Genomic DNA, 15336 nt, shown 5'->3' on the forward strand with positions numbered 1-15336 from the left:
CACCGTTATGAATATAATCTTTGAATGAGATGGTATCCTCATGATTGAGAACAGCAGGTTAAGATGCCCACGTTTAATGATAGTTCCGATAGATGAATGCTTAAAAAAAAAAAAGAAGAAGAAGAGAAATGTGTCATTTGCCCGATTAACATAAAATTAAGCTGCGCCCTAAAATCGAGTTCGTGATTTAGTCAATTGGCAACGTGCTGGGCTCGTTGAGAGAAATCAAAAGCCTGGCATTCGTCGGGATTCGCCGTGGGCAAGAGAGCAGCTGCGAAGGGCTAGACATTAAAAATACATCACAGCAAATAAGGAATTAAAAGTAAATTGCCTAAAGAAACTGAAAAATACACAAAGTAAATATATGAGACTTACATCACTTCGCAGTTGGCGAGACAAGTTCCGTTTCTATTTATCAGACGTGGCTGAACATGTTATCATCACTGTGTTTATTTTCGAAGTTTAACTTTCTGATATATTTACGCAAAGAAATAAAACAAGAAAGCGAAAGCTCATTAGCGAACTAGCGCTCTTTACATCGACATTGATTAGTTCTGTTGGTGCGGTACCACAGTTTCACTTGTAGCGTCAAAAATTCCTTTGTCTCTATCACTCTTATCACTCTATAAAATCGTGTAGTAGCTACGTCAGAGAAAAAACGCTTTCGCTTTACCCGATATAGGTAGAAAATAGCAAATATAAGCAGTTTATTGTTTGCACGATGAGAAAGAAATATTGGCCCTTGTTCAGCTGTTTAGCAACCCGCAGTGCTTTTTACTACTCGCTACGTAACCTCCCTAGATTGTCAAAACAACCATTTTATGTCAATGTAAACAATCTGAAATGAAACTAGCCGCGGAAAGTACGCTTGGCTCAACAACAGATAATCACTTGGCTATTCAGGGTCGCAGTAATGTCACTTAAATAGCGGAGAGTCTTAGGTTTACCGGACAGCAGATTCAGAAGTATAAACACCTTATTATTGTCCCTAATGATTTGCCAAATGTGTCATCTGCAAATGAAAAGTAATTAATTACGACAGCGAACCCACACTAGCGCCATACTAGCATGCCAACTCAATCTAGTCCATTAAAAGGCGACTCTGTTTTTTGAAGATACTTCTTGGCTTTTGATGATATTCGATTGGATGTTTGACTTCCCGGTACAACCATACTGACAATTTTTTTCTACTGAATTGAATTTATCGATCTTAAGGACTGCAAATACAACTACGGACCTTTTTCCTTTAGAAGGAGTATTAAGATTGGCTGGGCTGACTCACGGATGAAACTTACGCAGTACATTTGTTATCGAAGTTGAAATTAGAAATACCAAGTGAAGAAGCGTGTTCTGAGCGGGCACAATACTGCTTTAGATACTGAAACCATGTAGAAAATATTGACTCAAAACTCCAGATAAAAGCACTCAGGCATCTCAAACGAAAGGAAAAAAATGACACACTATCAATCGCAGCAAGAATAAGCAAGGCTTTGTATCCAAAATCGAACTGTTGAGGGAAATTAACCAGAATTCGCTTGAAATTGATTTTAAGCTGGTGGCAAGAAATGATCACAACAGGTAAAAAAAAACCAATTTAACCTCGTAGTAGTAGCTATTGTATTGGCGTTAAAATAAAATACGTTCTCCTTCTCATTAAAATCTGTATTTTTTTTCCTAGAACACCAAATGTGAAACTTAAATGATTTAAATAAATCACAACCTTACTTTCTTTCAATTGTAATCCCATATAAACTGAGGGTACATTCGGTGAGCTCATCAAAATTCCTAGGATTTAGTTGATAAACCATTGCGTCTTCATCTGGCAACTCGCCTTCACTTAGCAGCGCAAAGTAATTAAAGAACACAGAGAGACGACAAAACTCAAACAGTCAATCGACGGAAAAAACTAAACTCAGAGCAAATTGAATGAACAAACGGTGTACAGAAAAAAGCACTTAGTACAACGTCAACTAATAAGCAAATTTTCAAAATGCATGCTATTGTGTTTGTGTCCTCTGTCATAAATCATTCATGGTAATGTTTTTGAATTACAGTTTGGCCTCGGAAGGAGAAAATTTGAGGCCAAAAGTCAATTAGTTAATGTTCAAATTAAAAGATGATGTAGCACATGAAAAAGATCTTGTTTCGCGCCAACGAAGGATATTCAGTCGAAGTAAGTTGAGCGGAAAACGTGAAAATCTCAAATAATGTTTTAACGCGAAGGACAAATCTCGACAAGCATGCCACAACGATATTTCTTGAAACTAAGGAGACGAGGCGATAAAAACCGAAATACAGTAATTGCTAGTTTTAAGGATGAGATCACAAGTAACATAATTTTTGAAAATCCTCTCCAAAATAAATCGGAAATAACAAACGTAATTTATGAACAATCCAGTGAGAAAAGTGCATTATATTGAACAAGGTGAACCTAGCGATATGACTACATTTGAATCAAGACCCTCGACCAGGCGCTTAACCGCCAATAGTCTGTTTTCGTAACTACACTCGACCGGCGTAAAAAACGCGGCAAGAAATCACAAATACGCTGTAACGTCCCTAACAAAAATTATCGATTGTAGAATAAAGCAAGAATCAGCCGGGGGCGGAGAACCTTTGTCCAAAAGTGTTCGCAAAAATCTTAAATTCATCAGCTCAACTTTGAGCGTTTCCCGACGCAAAACTTTGTGTCATCTGTTAAAATATCTATCGAGCATGTGATTCCTTCGCCATCTTGTAAGGAAATGTGGTTCGGTTGTTTGTTCATGGACTCTAAATCTCCCCTGTTTACATACTTTTCAGTTAATCGACTTCCGATTTCACTTAGCACTGTAATTTCATTCTATCATGCTTCAAAAAAACCAAAGGTGTGAAGTTTTCTCTGTAATCCACCGTGTGTTTTGATTGGAAGCAAGACCGTTTACGCTACACTACGACCCGTGCGCATCGAAAAAGTACGTCCAGTTACTTGACCTAATCGCCTTATGTTTGGCCAACTGGTTCATCAAAGTCTTTGTTTGTACTCAAAACGGATCAAGCAACCACGCGGTTCAGTTTTCTTTCGGCGCGTACGTGCCATAGTAGAATCAAATATACAAAAACCCATCGGCACCTAACGCGATCACGATTTCTTACCTTGCGTTATGAGATCTATTTCACTCTCAAGAGCTCTGAACGGCAGCCGTAAGAGTAATCGTTTCAGATAACGTTTGTGATTAGCTTGTGAGCCGTTCACTTCACTCAGTTGCTGACAATGGGCGAATGTTTTTTGGGCGTGCTATGCTACCAGGAGATAAAAGCCCCAGCTCGGGGGGTTTGCTTCTAAACAATGACTATACAAACAGACTGAGAATTAGACAAAATATCGGACACAATATCAAGCCGTTCTATTACAACTAACTACCACTTGTTACGCTCCTAATTGCTTTTACTGTCATATGTAAATGATAGGACATAATAGAGCTCCGCTTGCTATTCATCGAGCGGATTATGCAATTCAATCAGCCCTTCAGCTTATCAAGCCCTTTGTGCGCGGACAATGGCCCGTAATGTTAAACAACAAAAGGTTTAATGTTGTTAAGCATCCAACGTATCTAGAAGCTTTCCTATTTGCACGCCGTATCCCACTGGGAGCAGTAATATACTCCAATAAAGAACAATAAGGAACCCTTCTAAATCAAATGTCAATGCTGGTACTAATGGCTCGCGCTGGCGTACTAAAAGAGTTGTTTGAATTAACATTTAAGAAGTGATACGCCCACCGTATTATCAACCAAATTTCGTCTTCTTTCAAGCCGTTACGAGCATTTCAACGGGATTAACTAAATTGCCATGAAGACCTCACTACGATAAGAGTGCACATGCAAGATTGCGACGCTTTGACCAAATCGCGGCAGAATTAACCCATTGCGTGCGATTCGCTGTTTAAACTCTTTGCGGCGTGCGGGTTCAATTTGGCAGTCGTGAAAACGTCTCGTGAAAATTTTTGGATTATTATAGGAGGATAAATATTCTCATTAACCTTAGTCTATTTTTAAATCTGGCGAATAGTTCCCCAGCTTGGTCTAAGATTGATCGAATAACGAGCGTGTTTTGACAAAAATATATATATTCCTCTTCCATTTGACAAGATGGCGACTTATCTAGAGCTATCATAACCGTGATGATAGTGAGTGTATAAACGGTTGCTTTACGCGAGGACATCCTTAGAAAGATAAATAGCCTTATCGATGACTCCACTCTATTAATGATCCTAATAGAAACAGTTCTCTCTCTACAAATAGAAAGTTTTTTTCATATTTTTTCACGCATCAACACCGTTGCCCAAGATCACGCAAAAATATTCCTTTCCCGAAAGATCCTTTCGAGGGAACCATTAAGAATCAAAGGCTATTTGCAGAAGTATAAATCAGACTGAAATGAAAAATATCTTTAATAGCAGCGGAAAACATGTGTTTTACATTCTTTGGTTGACCTGCATCCACTATACATCAAAAGTTCATCAAAAGCAAACTATGTAGTGGGTATAATGGCGTGATGTTATGGCACGCGAGCACAAATACGGCTTCGGCGACTCGTTGAAAGTATTCGACCGGGCATAGAAAGTAGCCTTTGCGTCGGTTAGGTATAGCGAGTTTTGAGAAAATTATGATTACAAGGCGGGAGAAGACGATGGGAAAGCAAGGTGGCCGTAACCAGGTGGCTTAGCCTCAAAGCATAACGTTTGATCAAATGATTGAGTGACCTTCGGTTCAGTAATTAACTCAGCCGAAAATAAATCTCGTTATTGCCTTTAACTTTAATCATCATCCTAACACGCTGTCGTAACTGCTATTCTCAAGATGTGTGACCATCACACCCTACAGAAACATATCTAACAGAAACACAAGTTTCGTGAAATGTCGAAGTTTTTCTGTTAAACATTAATTAAACTAATATCAAAGATTCCATGCTCCAGTGGTGTCTCCGCGGGAGGCGTACAGAACACCATAATAACATTAAATTCATGACGATATATTTAACTATATGATTAGAACATCATAAAATGAAGAAGAGTATCGCTTCAGATTGAAATCAAGACCAAGTCCTAAATCGAAGATCCATGTTCTAAATTCAGCTACATCAATTAATTCGGTCAAGAATCGTTAATAACGAGAAAAACACGGATAATTGTTCCCCGTTAGTGATCGCCGCATGAAGTCTCCACTAATTACATTATGAAGAAAGTGATTTCCTTCTTCCCTATTTATATTTAGACGTCTTATTATGATACAAGAAATAATACTATGAATGTGATACTTTTTGTATCCGTGATTTTACAAAATTGACTTCCCGCAGACTTCACTTTAATGAAAGAAAGATTAGACAAAACCCCGCAGCCGCTTCGCACGGGCCTTCCAATTACAGTTTCCCTTCGCTATTTTTAACGACACGTGCGATTTTGTCTCCTCGCCCTGGGCAACTTTAAAAATGTCCCTAACAACGTAAAATCAAAATAAAATTGAGACATCAATTTCGCACTAAACAATCCTGGAAAAATTCGGGTTTAACAATCAGAATTATTTCTCAGTTAGACCACATGGGTGGTTAATTGCTTAGAGAAGCCAAGCCATTTCTTTGCCCCATGTCATTGAAAGTAATCTTGTACAATTTGTTTCATTACTTGACAATAAATTTCCATCTTCCTATTTGGGTTCACTGCAAAATAAGTAATTATCAAAGTGGCCCTGGCAGCCGATTATTAAAGAGTCTAAAGTGTAATGAAAAAAATAAGTAATATAATTGCATTAATGCATAATGAAAGCGAAGAGAAATTGAAAACCAGCCATATATACCGGGCCGTTATGTACATATAACGGAATCTCAGCGCGACATTGAACAAAAACCAAAATTAATAAACCAGAACAAAACTAAGGCAACTCAAGTTGAGAGGTTAAAAAAAATTATTACAACACTGCGGGTGTAAGACTCGGAGGAGGAAAACACTTCAAACGCGGTTTTTGTTGTTCGTCATAGAGAGCCATTTGCATAATTGCGGTTTAGAGTTTAATATACTTGTTCCCAAGACTTGATTTCTTAAAGAACCACCAAGGTCGGCACTATCGTAAAAGCTAATACTTATTGTACTAAAAGCTCCGCTATTAAATATATATGATCTCCACTTCGTTTGCAGTGAGTCATAAATCGTGAGAACAAAACATTGGAACAAGGAAGTATGGCACGCCTTTGACTTTTGGCTTGATTTTCTTTGCGCTAAGAAAAGAAATTATTATTTTAGAAAAACCAGATTGACTTCTTTGAACCTTGGAAACAAGATAACACACGTGTGCTTTAAAAGTAAAATGATCCTGTATAATTAAGTCAAAAACACAGGTGATTATGATTTTGTAGAAGAAAATTAAAGTCCTTAAGGTCTGATCCACTGACGTTGATCGCTGTTTCATTTTAATTGAAGTCAGTTCCCTTTATTTTGTTTCCCCTGCTACGATGGGTTATTCTTTGATATTCATCGAAGTAAAACAGTGATAAATAGAAATAGTTAACAATAGTGGAAATGATTCCCGGCACAAAGACGTCTACACTGCACTTAATCAATAAAAGAAGTGATTTTCCTTCTCATAAATCAATACTGCGCATTAAAAAAAAGAAAGGCATATTGCAATCGTACAAACTCCCTAACTTCAGGGAAGCGCTCATCGAACGATCTTAGCTGTAGTGTTCGACAAAAGCAAACAGTACAGCTAATCACGATTAGAAAAACGAACAGCAAATAAGATAGGCATAGAAATCTAAGATGAAGAAGCGAATATTTGAACTATATCTGCCGGGATATATTGTTGCCATGTCGGGCAGAGGTAGTAATTTTCCACACGGCACGCGCTGCGCGAACATTCTGGAACGATAAACTTGAGATTACACAACAGTGACCTCAGTTTGAAGATATTTCCGCAACATTTTTTTTCCATTCCTTGTATCATGTGAAAGCATTGTAGGTCGATGGAGTAGATAAACAATCATAACAAAATTTCAATGAATTAATGTTTATACTTACACAGAATTGACGAACTCAGTTTGATTGCCAGAGATAAAAAGAGTTAAATAAAGGAACTCCACAGTGTTTCTTTGAAATGGTTATGTTCGGGCTGCAGCACTAGTGAACCCGCAGTCGATTTAAACACATATGATTATGATAAATAAAGAGAGGCTTTTATATTAACGGAAATAGTCGTTGAAGGGTCGTTTTCAATAGGGTTAATATTGATTCGACATGGACTTCCCTTTAAACCAGCCATGCAAACCACTGAAAACGCTCAAGAGGAAAAGCTACACTTGTTGTTTAAGAACTGATTGTTTGGAGATTACGATGATGGTTATGATGATCTATTGCTTCAAGTTCTTAAGATAATATCGCATGCCCGATACTATCACTTAGTCAGTCTCGGCAGTATCTCGACGCGATGATGTTGTACAAGTAAATGACTGGCGTGGGAAGGTGCGCACAGTCGGTCAATATCACACATATCGCACGCTATCATAGACGTCACAAACCCGGTTGTTTTTCTCTCAAAGTTGAGAGCTTTACTGTTATAATGCTAAGTAAAAAGGGAATAAAATGGGTGCTGTATCGCTGCTGAGACTATCAGAGTGTTTCAGAATGGACCATCCCGTATTAGCAAAGCTTGCGTTACATAAGAATTGTAAGCAGGGAGGAGATATGTTTTGTCTTTTCGTGAAAACCTATTCTGAGAATACTGTAACAAAACAAATAAGAAAATGGAAGATAGAGACCAACACCTATCTACAACCATAGGATTAAAAAGGTGAAGTTGAGTGCGGTAAAAATTATCTTTCTTTTTTAAACCATAAAAATTCAAGGTTGCACCACTTATTTTTTCTAAATATGACAAAGATGCCTTAATGAGATCAGTAGTCAATCCAAGCATATACAGAACTAGTAGAACCTTATTTATAGTCAAGAGAGGAAGCAATATTTCAAAAAATATTATAACCAGAAATTAAAGCTTGACGTGAACAACAAATTGCTTAGTAATAGTTCGTAAACTGCTCATGATATTATTTGTTTCTATGACACTAAATATCACCAACTTTGGCGTATGATTTCTGGTCTCACCCTTCGCCTACAGAAATTGTTGTAAGGAATACGCTAGAACATTGAGGAAACATCAACTTTTAAATCAGCACAAAAAGGTTCTATTTCTGCCATGGGTAAGTCGATTAAAGATAGAAAAATAAGTCCTTTAGTTCTTTTCTTCTAATCAAAAAGATTTTCAGCCCAATGAGGAGAAGAATCTACGTCATCTCTAAAAGTACTCGCGAGAAAATTTCCTGGATTCGTTTCAAAATTAAATTCTACAAATGACAAAATAATTGAGCGGGTGGAATTTTCCCACGGTCGGGTGTATCTCTAATGCCTATTATTCCAATCAATAGGGTTACAGATCTGGCTTTGAAAATTGTGATTTTTGGAAGGAAGGGCTCTTCTTGCTTGACAAAACTTCAAGGGATAAAAATCACAACACCATTACTCTGACAATATGTAGATCTCTTCCCTCTTCTCGCGAGGTTATGCTTGCGCTTGGGCTATGCCTAGGCTGGGATCACGAACTCATTAACAGTCAAGTGATGTTAAGCCCACCGCGGTACTTAATAAAGCGCCACAGTTCCTGTAAGAGGTCGAGGAAGCGGGCTGGTTCTCACGCGCTGGGTATCTATGACGTACAGGCGATAAAAGTCTACTTGAGGACACTCGATCGCCCAAAGCCGATATTTATCCCCTGACGAAATCTACTATTTAAAAACAAAACCAGTAAACAAAAATGAGTAAGCAAAACTGGCAACATATATGTATATTTAGATTTTGATATCAATATAACTTCGATGGCAAAAATAATCAGTGCAAGTGGAAAATATGTTGGGTGGATATTACCCACTTTGCAAGCTTATTCAGAGCGGTGCGCTTAAGAACTCTAGGAAACCAATTGCAAGAAAGAAGCTAGAGAACCTATTTGTCATAGTCACTGTAAGACGCCACGACCGTCATGAAATAATCAACAAGAATCGCGGAATCTCATTTTCGATTTTTTTTTCTCCCTTTCTAAATGATATTACGCCTCAGCTAGATGACTACAACACCATCACATGACACTCAAAGTCAGAACATGAAACGCTAGAGGCATGCAATTAACCAGGTGGTATTGCTTATTGCTGACCATGATCACGAATCCAGGACTGTGATAATTCAGGTGTTTTGAGAATGAATTGACCTTCAATAATTGCGATTATTTTCGCGTAGAATAATTCAACTGATAGCTCCCTCGTTGTTAAAGTTCAAAAGAGTCCACTTGATATATTTGTCGCGGGTGCAAAGAAAAGCAAAAAAAAAAAATGAAACGCTTAGGACTTGTTTTGATCACAACTACATCAAGTACAATACTTGAAAATCCTTTTAGCGGTTGCATTTCGGTATTTAACAAGTGTATTTTGTATTTGATGCTATGAACTCACGTGATAAAAAAATAACGAAAACGTCCAAACTGCAAGTTTGAAAACCCGTGTAGAATCTAGCGTTCCTAAAATACCTCAGAATTGCATTCAAGATAATAAATCAAACGAGAAGTTGTAGTAGCTGTGCATGATGATTCTAGATTGAAGAAAAAAGATAGTTAGAATGCCTGTGATCGACGAAGCTCAAAAGAGTGACAATTTGAAGCTGCCCAATTCCAATCACAAAAGACTCAGTCTTATCATTGGAGCACTCAGAGTTCTGATCTACGGAATACCATCTATTTCTTTCAGGTCGACAATTTCCTTAGTTTTCAATACTTTAAAAATGAGTGAGACTGAACGATAAGCTTGAGAAAAGATGTGAACTGAAAATTGACGTTTTTTTAAGGCATTACCTCACAAATATAGACGTTTTCAGACATAAAACCGAATATTAAGTACACTTCATATTGGTTGGCACTTAAGAACGTTACATGAAATAAATTAGATTATCACAACGATAATAAAAGGAAACGATGACAAAACTACATAACCGATGAACATATTTACAACCAAGATTGAAGGATAAATTGTACTTTAGAAAACTTCCTAGGAAAATAATTCATATCGACTTGGATAAATGTTACAACGATATCGTAACGTCCTCCATGGTTTCAAAGTAGTTTCTAGTCGGAACTCGAATATTTTTGTTTGAAAGTAGTTACAACCAGAAACAACCATTTTATGTGACGACTCAGCTAACTATCAGAAAAACGGTCGGCTTGGAATAGAAATCACGCAGTTGGATGAACACTTTGATTAGATACAGAATGTCGCAATTATGCCCATTCTTAAATCATTCTATTTTTTAATGAAATAAGAACAAATATTTCAACTTAAAGAAGGGCCGAAGTTCGCTTAAACGTTTTCAAAACTCGCTGAAAATTAATGAAATCCCTTCTGGTGTAACATGACTTAAACAAAAAGTTCCCTAAAGTTGCTAATGATAAAGGAAAATGGCAGTAAATCGTAAAGTATATCTCCCAGGGAAAACACAAATAGTCAGTGCCATATGAAAAATATGCAAATGATATCTAATTTTGAAGTTCCTAATATCTCTGCGATAGCCCATAATTTGTTCAATGTGCTATCACAGAGAGGAATACATAACCCTCCATAGCAATTATCAGCGATGCATGTGTACAATTTTACAAACACAGCACGTGTTACAGCTAACAACTCCAGTATCTGTGAGACAATTCGTAAATTCTAATTTGGTTTAACTTCAGGCTTAACGCCTTAAAAAAGTTTTCTAATTTTCAGATTCAAAGCCAACCAAGAAAAAAAACAGAGTTCTGCCGACAGATTCTAAAGAGTATCACCAAATTGAAATTATATAACGTTGTTTTTTTATCTTTTAACTGGCGCCAAAAGCGGTCATCTCAATGAAACTTCGGAACTTTTAAAAGAAAAATCACTTTTACCGCTAGACACGTTTAATTTCTTTACAGACAGAAGTAGGGGAGAGATAACAAAAGTTACTATGAAAATAACGTTTTTAATAAACCCTTATTAAAAGTTTACAAGTCTCACGGAGAATTAGCCACATTAGAACCTCTAAGAGAAAACTTTCCATCATGTCAAACTTCTTATAGCACACAAAGCAATAGGGCAAAGAATAGCGCAGTGTTTTTTTTTTCCAAACTGCACCTGTGGGGCGCGTAAATTGCGCAAATTTTTCCCAACTGCACCTGTAGGGCGCGTGTGCTAAAGAAAGACATAACAAATAGAAGGCATTTCTGATAATGACCTAAGTGGTTAATACATGCTGTGATAAAAATCTTGTCATTCGTTTAACTGTTGAAAGAGACAAATTCAAAGAAAATTAACCTGTTACCTTCGATACAGATTTAAATCTGACAAATTTGCCAGAAACTCGAGGCCGCCACCTTAAAACTCGGATAAAAGTAGTAACTTTCTAATCACCACCGTTTCACAATTTTGAAGGATCACTACATACTCACAATTAAACTGATTGGCAAAGCCGATGACTTCACTTTGCTTATTCACACTAAGACACTTTTGGGACTCTCCTTTAGATCTTCAATCTAATGTCAATCAAAAAAAGACTACATGGTAAGAAAGTGTAATTAATTTTAAAGTTGTATGGGTCTTGACCATTATCTCATTTATAACAAAGAAACGTTTTCAGAAATAGTGCATACGCCGTTTAAATCCCAACGCATCTAATCAGTAAGCCAGCAGATTTGTTGCGATATTTCGGGGCACGTATTTAGGACATGTTCGGCGCTTTCTGTATCCACCAAGACAAAAATCGGTTCTTTGTTGTGCGGGAAGACAATAAGAAGCTAGATATTGAAGACTCCTAGACCCTTCACAAACAGTATATGAAACAACCTTAAACCTGAAGGACTTTTCACAATAAACTTTCCTCACACAGACACACTAATAGATTTCTAATACGTTATTTCAGCAATCCACCACACAGTTTACAACGAGATTGATACTAGCTTGGCCTCAGCTCTTTTCTTGCGTTCTGACAAGCGACGACAGAGGATGAACAATGATTCCCCACATAATGCCAGCAAGTGAAAATAAACTTATATTTCACTATTTTTTGGCGATGAGTTGGCTTCCAGCATGATTTCCATGTACCTATTCAGCCCATCTAGTGTTTTTTTGTTTTTCATTTGTTTTTTTCTTTCTTTTTTAAGAATGAAATACCCTTGCATCAGTTTTTAAAAGCGTGCAGAACAAATGAAACACTTTCAGTCCCCAGGAGAAAGCGAGTCCTCAGCTCCCTATGGTTGGAGTGATCTGTAATGCACTCTTCATCAAAGAAAATCCACATACATAGTTATAATACTGTGAGATCAAAAAAATGATCGCCAAACAGTCTGAAGGGAGTAATGATTTGTTTAGCCGTTTAAGAGGGCAATCTAAAGTTTTCTGCTCCATGTAATTAAACTTAATTTGCCATCCTCCGAATAATGAAACATGCATTTTCATTTTGAACTGGTGAATCACAGACATAGTAAATGTTTCTGGAATTTCCAGTTGATTATAATATGATCATAATGATTTTTTACCTTGTGTTTTGTGAAATTAATTGGCATTTCTATCCAACTGTTTTTATCAGTGATGTTTCATTAATGAATACAAAAAACCCTTTAGAAAATCTCATTACGATTGGACAATCTTGCTATTGAGTTTTATGCTTTATTTCCCAGTGATAATGTAAACCCAATTGATTTGACATATTAAACGACTGGAATCAAACGCATTGCTGAATAGCTGCCTAACGGTCCTGCGCGAGGGTGTTCCCTGACTCATACAAAAGCTAATAGCTTTCACCCTCCTAGACCCGATGACTTATTTTTGAGACCATGCAAGAAATTAAAACGTTTCAAGGTGGCGGACAAAGAACGTTCACATTCAATAGCTAGATGTGACTCTCGTAGGGTGTATTTAAGACTGTCATATTTCCATTGTGTCACCATAGACCAACAATACTGTACAATACAACAGTTACTTGATCAAAGGCAGTGTCCTAAAGCTAGTTTTCAGCTTAAAGACCTGAGTACTAATAAAAAGATTCCTGTGAAATACCGTACCAACAACGAATACCCATTGCTGACGCACAGTACTCTTACTTATATTACAGATGCTCTATTTCTATCAGACAGCTTATGGCCGGGCAGGCTAACACTAACAGAAAGCAATTCTAGCTTAGTTAGCAGATTGGCAAACGGATTACATTACATCTAAGAGAATTCAGTAATAGAGGGTAGAGAGTGTACAAGTACTTCACCTCAACCACCCAGAGGCTTGAAAAACAACCGAAATTATTATTTTGTATCCATATTTAAAGCCAGTGTTCAAAAATAGCAAAACAAATTTTCATTTGCCTTACTTTTAAAACCATCCGGTAAATAGTGTAGCTTAGAGCAAATGAAATTGGAATTAGCCAATATCACTTCCCGTACGTAAGTTGTAAGAGTAATCTCTAAAATGTACTGACTGTATGGGCGGAGATTTGGTAAAGTGAAGTAATACCTGCGCGCCTGTGCTGCGAGCGTTCTTAGAGGGAAATACCCAGTAAGAGTTAAAATGATAGCTAAAACATACCTGCACAAAGGCATAGGGAGTGAACTGAGAACAAATTGATTAACGCTCATTACAAACAAAAAGAAAAAGAAAAGAAAGGAAAAGTAAACTGGGGAATAAATATATTATCTAGTATTTCGGGCTAAAGTGGGAGCTGTTTTTAAGTATTTGCTCATTATAGCCACCGGAAAAGTTCGTATGGGAGAAATGATGTAACAGGATGTGGACTTATACCCTCTATTAAATAGTGCTTATCTCACCTTGGCAATACAGATTAGCGAGAGAGCAGATCTCTCTGCGTCAGCTCAACAGAAAGCAAACACAACGACAGCACAAAGTGTAGCCTCGCGAAGCACAAAAGAATGGACCGCCAACTGGCATAAAATCAAGTTACAACACGCAGTCTCCGAAGCGCGACATAAACATTTCGTGAGAGAACAGAAGTGCTTTTACGTTAGTTGTGTAGTGGCACTAGGGCAACTGTAGAAATTAAGTATCCGGAATAGACGAAAACACTTCAGTGTACAACGAAGTGTGAAGGGAACAAAGAAACTAATGGGAGGACAAAGGAAAAGCTGAAGTAAGAGAAACCAAAACAGTTTATCATCGCGTGTTGAGTCAATCATCTGTGTCATTCACTTATGGGTGTCTACGCAATGCCTGAGGAATACAGGGCTATTTGTACAGTTGATCAACATTAAAGTGGAGAGATGACTCTGCTACATTCATCAAGACACCTTAGAAGTTCTAGAATGGCAACAAAATGATGCATAACCAGTTCTAACTTCCAATGTTTACATAACTTTGCCGTATCCATTTCGTGACTAGCTGATTGCTAATCGTTAGTTACAGACGAGAGACTTAGTTAAAGACCAGGAGGGGGTAATTATACTTCCCGAAATAGACAGCTTTAATGGCCGTAAAATCGAAGAAACCATTTAAGGCGTAATCAGCGGTCAAAAAGGGGTAGCCCGCATTGAGATAATGAGGCTAAGTCACGCGATGGCGTGAGAATATTCCAGTCTTACAGGTGTCTAAATGTTTCGAGTCTGTTTAAGTGAAAATGCGATACACGCAAGCCGATTCGTCTTTAAACTGGACAATATAAAGCTTCAGCCACATTGAAGCCAAGAAAATTCCAAAAATGTTTCATAGTAACCCATGTTAACAGGTTGTAAGTGATAAATGCTACAGGAAGCACCAAGGAAATACTTGCGTGATTTAAGATCTCATATGAACCTTTTCCAGAACATTCAATAAGTTGAGCAAAAACCCACACATAACAAAGAGTTCTCACACACGGAGCCTATTATGTATATAAAATTGATTTCCTCACAAAACTATAAGAAACATGGTCCTTGTCCAGTACAAACCAAGATGATAACAAGATTATGATACATATGGTATAAAGATTATATTTTAAATGGGAACATTACACACAGCAGCTTTAATTTGTTTGACAACTGAACGGTTTCACTATGCCATCTGCCAATTAAAAACCGCAGTAAAAAAAAACTCAGTGCAATGGTCAAAACTGTACTTCATCAATAACTGGGTTAGATTTTTCATATTGTTAAGTTTCGATCGGGAGAGCAAAGAAAGGTAAGAGCCATCAGTTTCCAAAAAGTAACAACATAACATTAACTTTAACTGAAAATCACCAACTCAGAAGTTCCTAATCATGCGAAAAGGGCGAAAACGTGA

The 15336-nt window shown here is 37.3% G+C and overlaps 2 protein-coding genes across 8 annotated transcripts in view; one reads left to right on the forward strand and one right to left on the reverse strand.

The window, feature by feature from the left end:
• LOC113671076 (homeobox protein SIX6) overlaps positions 1 to 15336 on the reverse strand; it is a 29062-nt gene that overhangs the window by 5565 nt on the left and 8161 nt on the right. The window contains exon 1 of one of the 6 annotated variants that reach the window (XM_027187295.2): positions 13893 to 14037. The exons of 1 other annotated variant lie outside the window; for it this stretch is intronic. The gene's annotated coding sequence lies outside the window, so the exon portion shown is untranslated. Of the gene's footprint in view, positions 1 to 375; positions 621 to 1725; positions 1980 to 3135; positions 3348 to 7051; positions 7199 to 13892; positions 14038 to 15336 lie in introns of those variants that run through there. 4 more of the 6 variants (XM_027187292.2, XM_027187294.2, XM_089194507.1 and 1 more) reach the window with 4 other exon arrangements.
• On the forward strand, positions 7717 to 15016 carry LOC149034220 (uncharacterized). Of its 2 annotated transcripts, none has more exons than XM_089194509.1 (3): positions 7717 to 7820; positions 8145 to 8226; positions 11999 to 12111. In XM_089194509.1, the coding sequence occupies exons 1-3, from the start codon at positions 7774 to 7776 to the stop codon at positions 12083 to 12085; spliced, it is 216 nt and encodes a 71-aa protein (XP_089050635.1). In that variant the 5' UTR covers positions 7717 to 7773; the 3' UTR covers positions 12086 to 12111. The 2 variants fall into 2 exon arrangements, with proteins under 2 accessions (XP_089050635.1, XP_089050634.1); XM_089194508.1 differs by lacking the exon at positions 11999 to 12111 and adding an exon at positions 13906 to 15016 and having other exon boundaries at positions 7759 to 7820.

Source organism: Pocillopora damicornis, chromosome 14, assembly GCF_964200805.1.
Source record: "Pocillopora damicornis chromosome 14, jaPocDami1.2, whole genome shotgun sequence".
Taxonomy (NCBI): Eukaryota; Metazoa; Cnidaria; class Anthozoa; order Scleractinia; family Pocilloporidae; genus Pocillopora; species Pocillopora damicornis.

What these genes read in the sequence shown, in the direction of transcription:
- LOC149034220 (XM_089194508.1), top strand. Translation starts at nt 7,774, where the DNA reads ATGGAAGATAGAGACCAACACCTATCTACAACCATAGGATTAAAAAG. An exon ending in ACAACCATAGGATTAAAAAG is followed by an intron (nt 7,821 to 8,144) that starts GTGAAGTTGAGT and finishes CTTCGCCTACAG; the next exon opens with AAATTGTTGTAAGGAATACG. An exon ending in AGGTTCTATTTCTGCCATGG is followed by an intron (nt 8,227 to 13,905) that starts GTAAGTCGATTA and finishes TTGGCAATACAG; the next exon opens with ATTAGCGAGAGAGCAGATCT.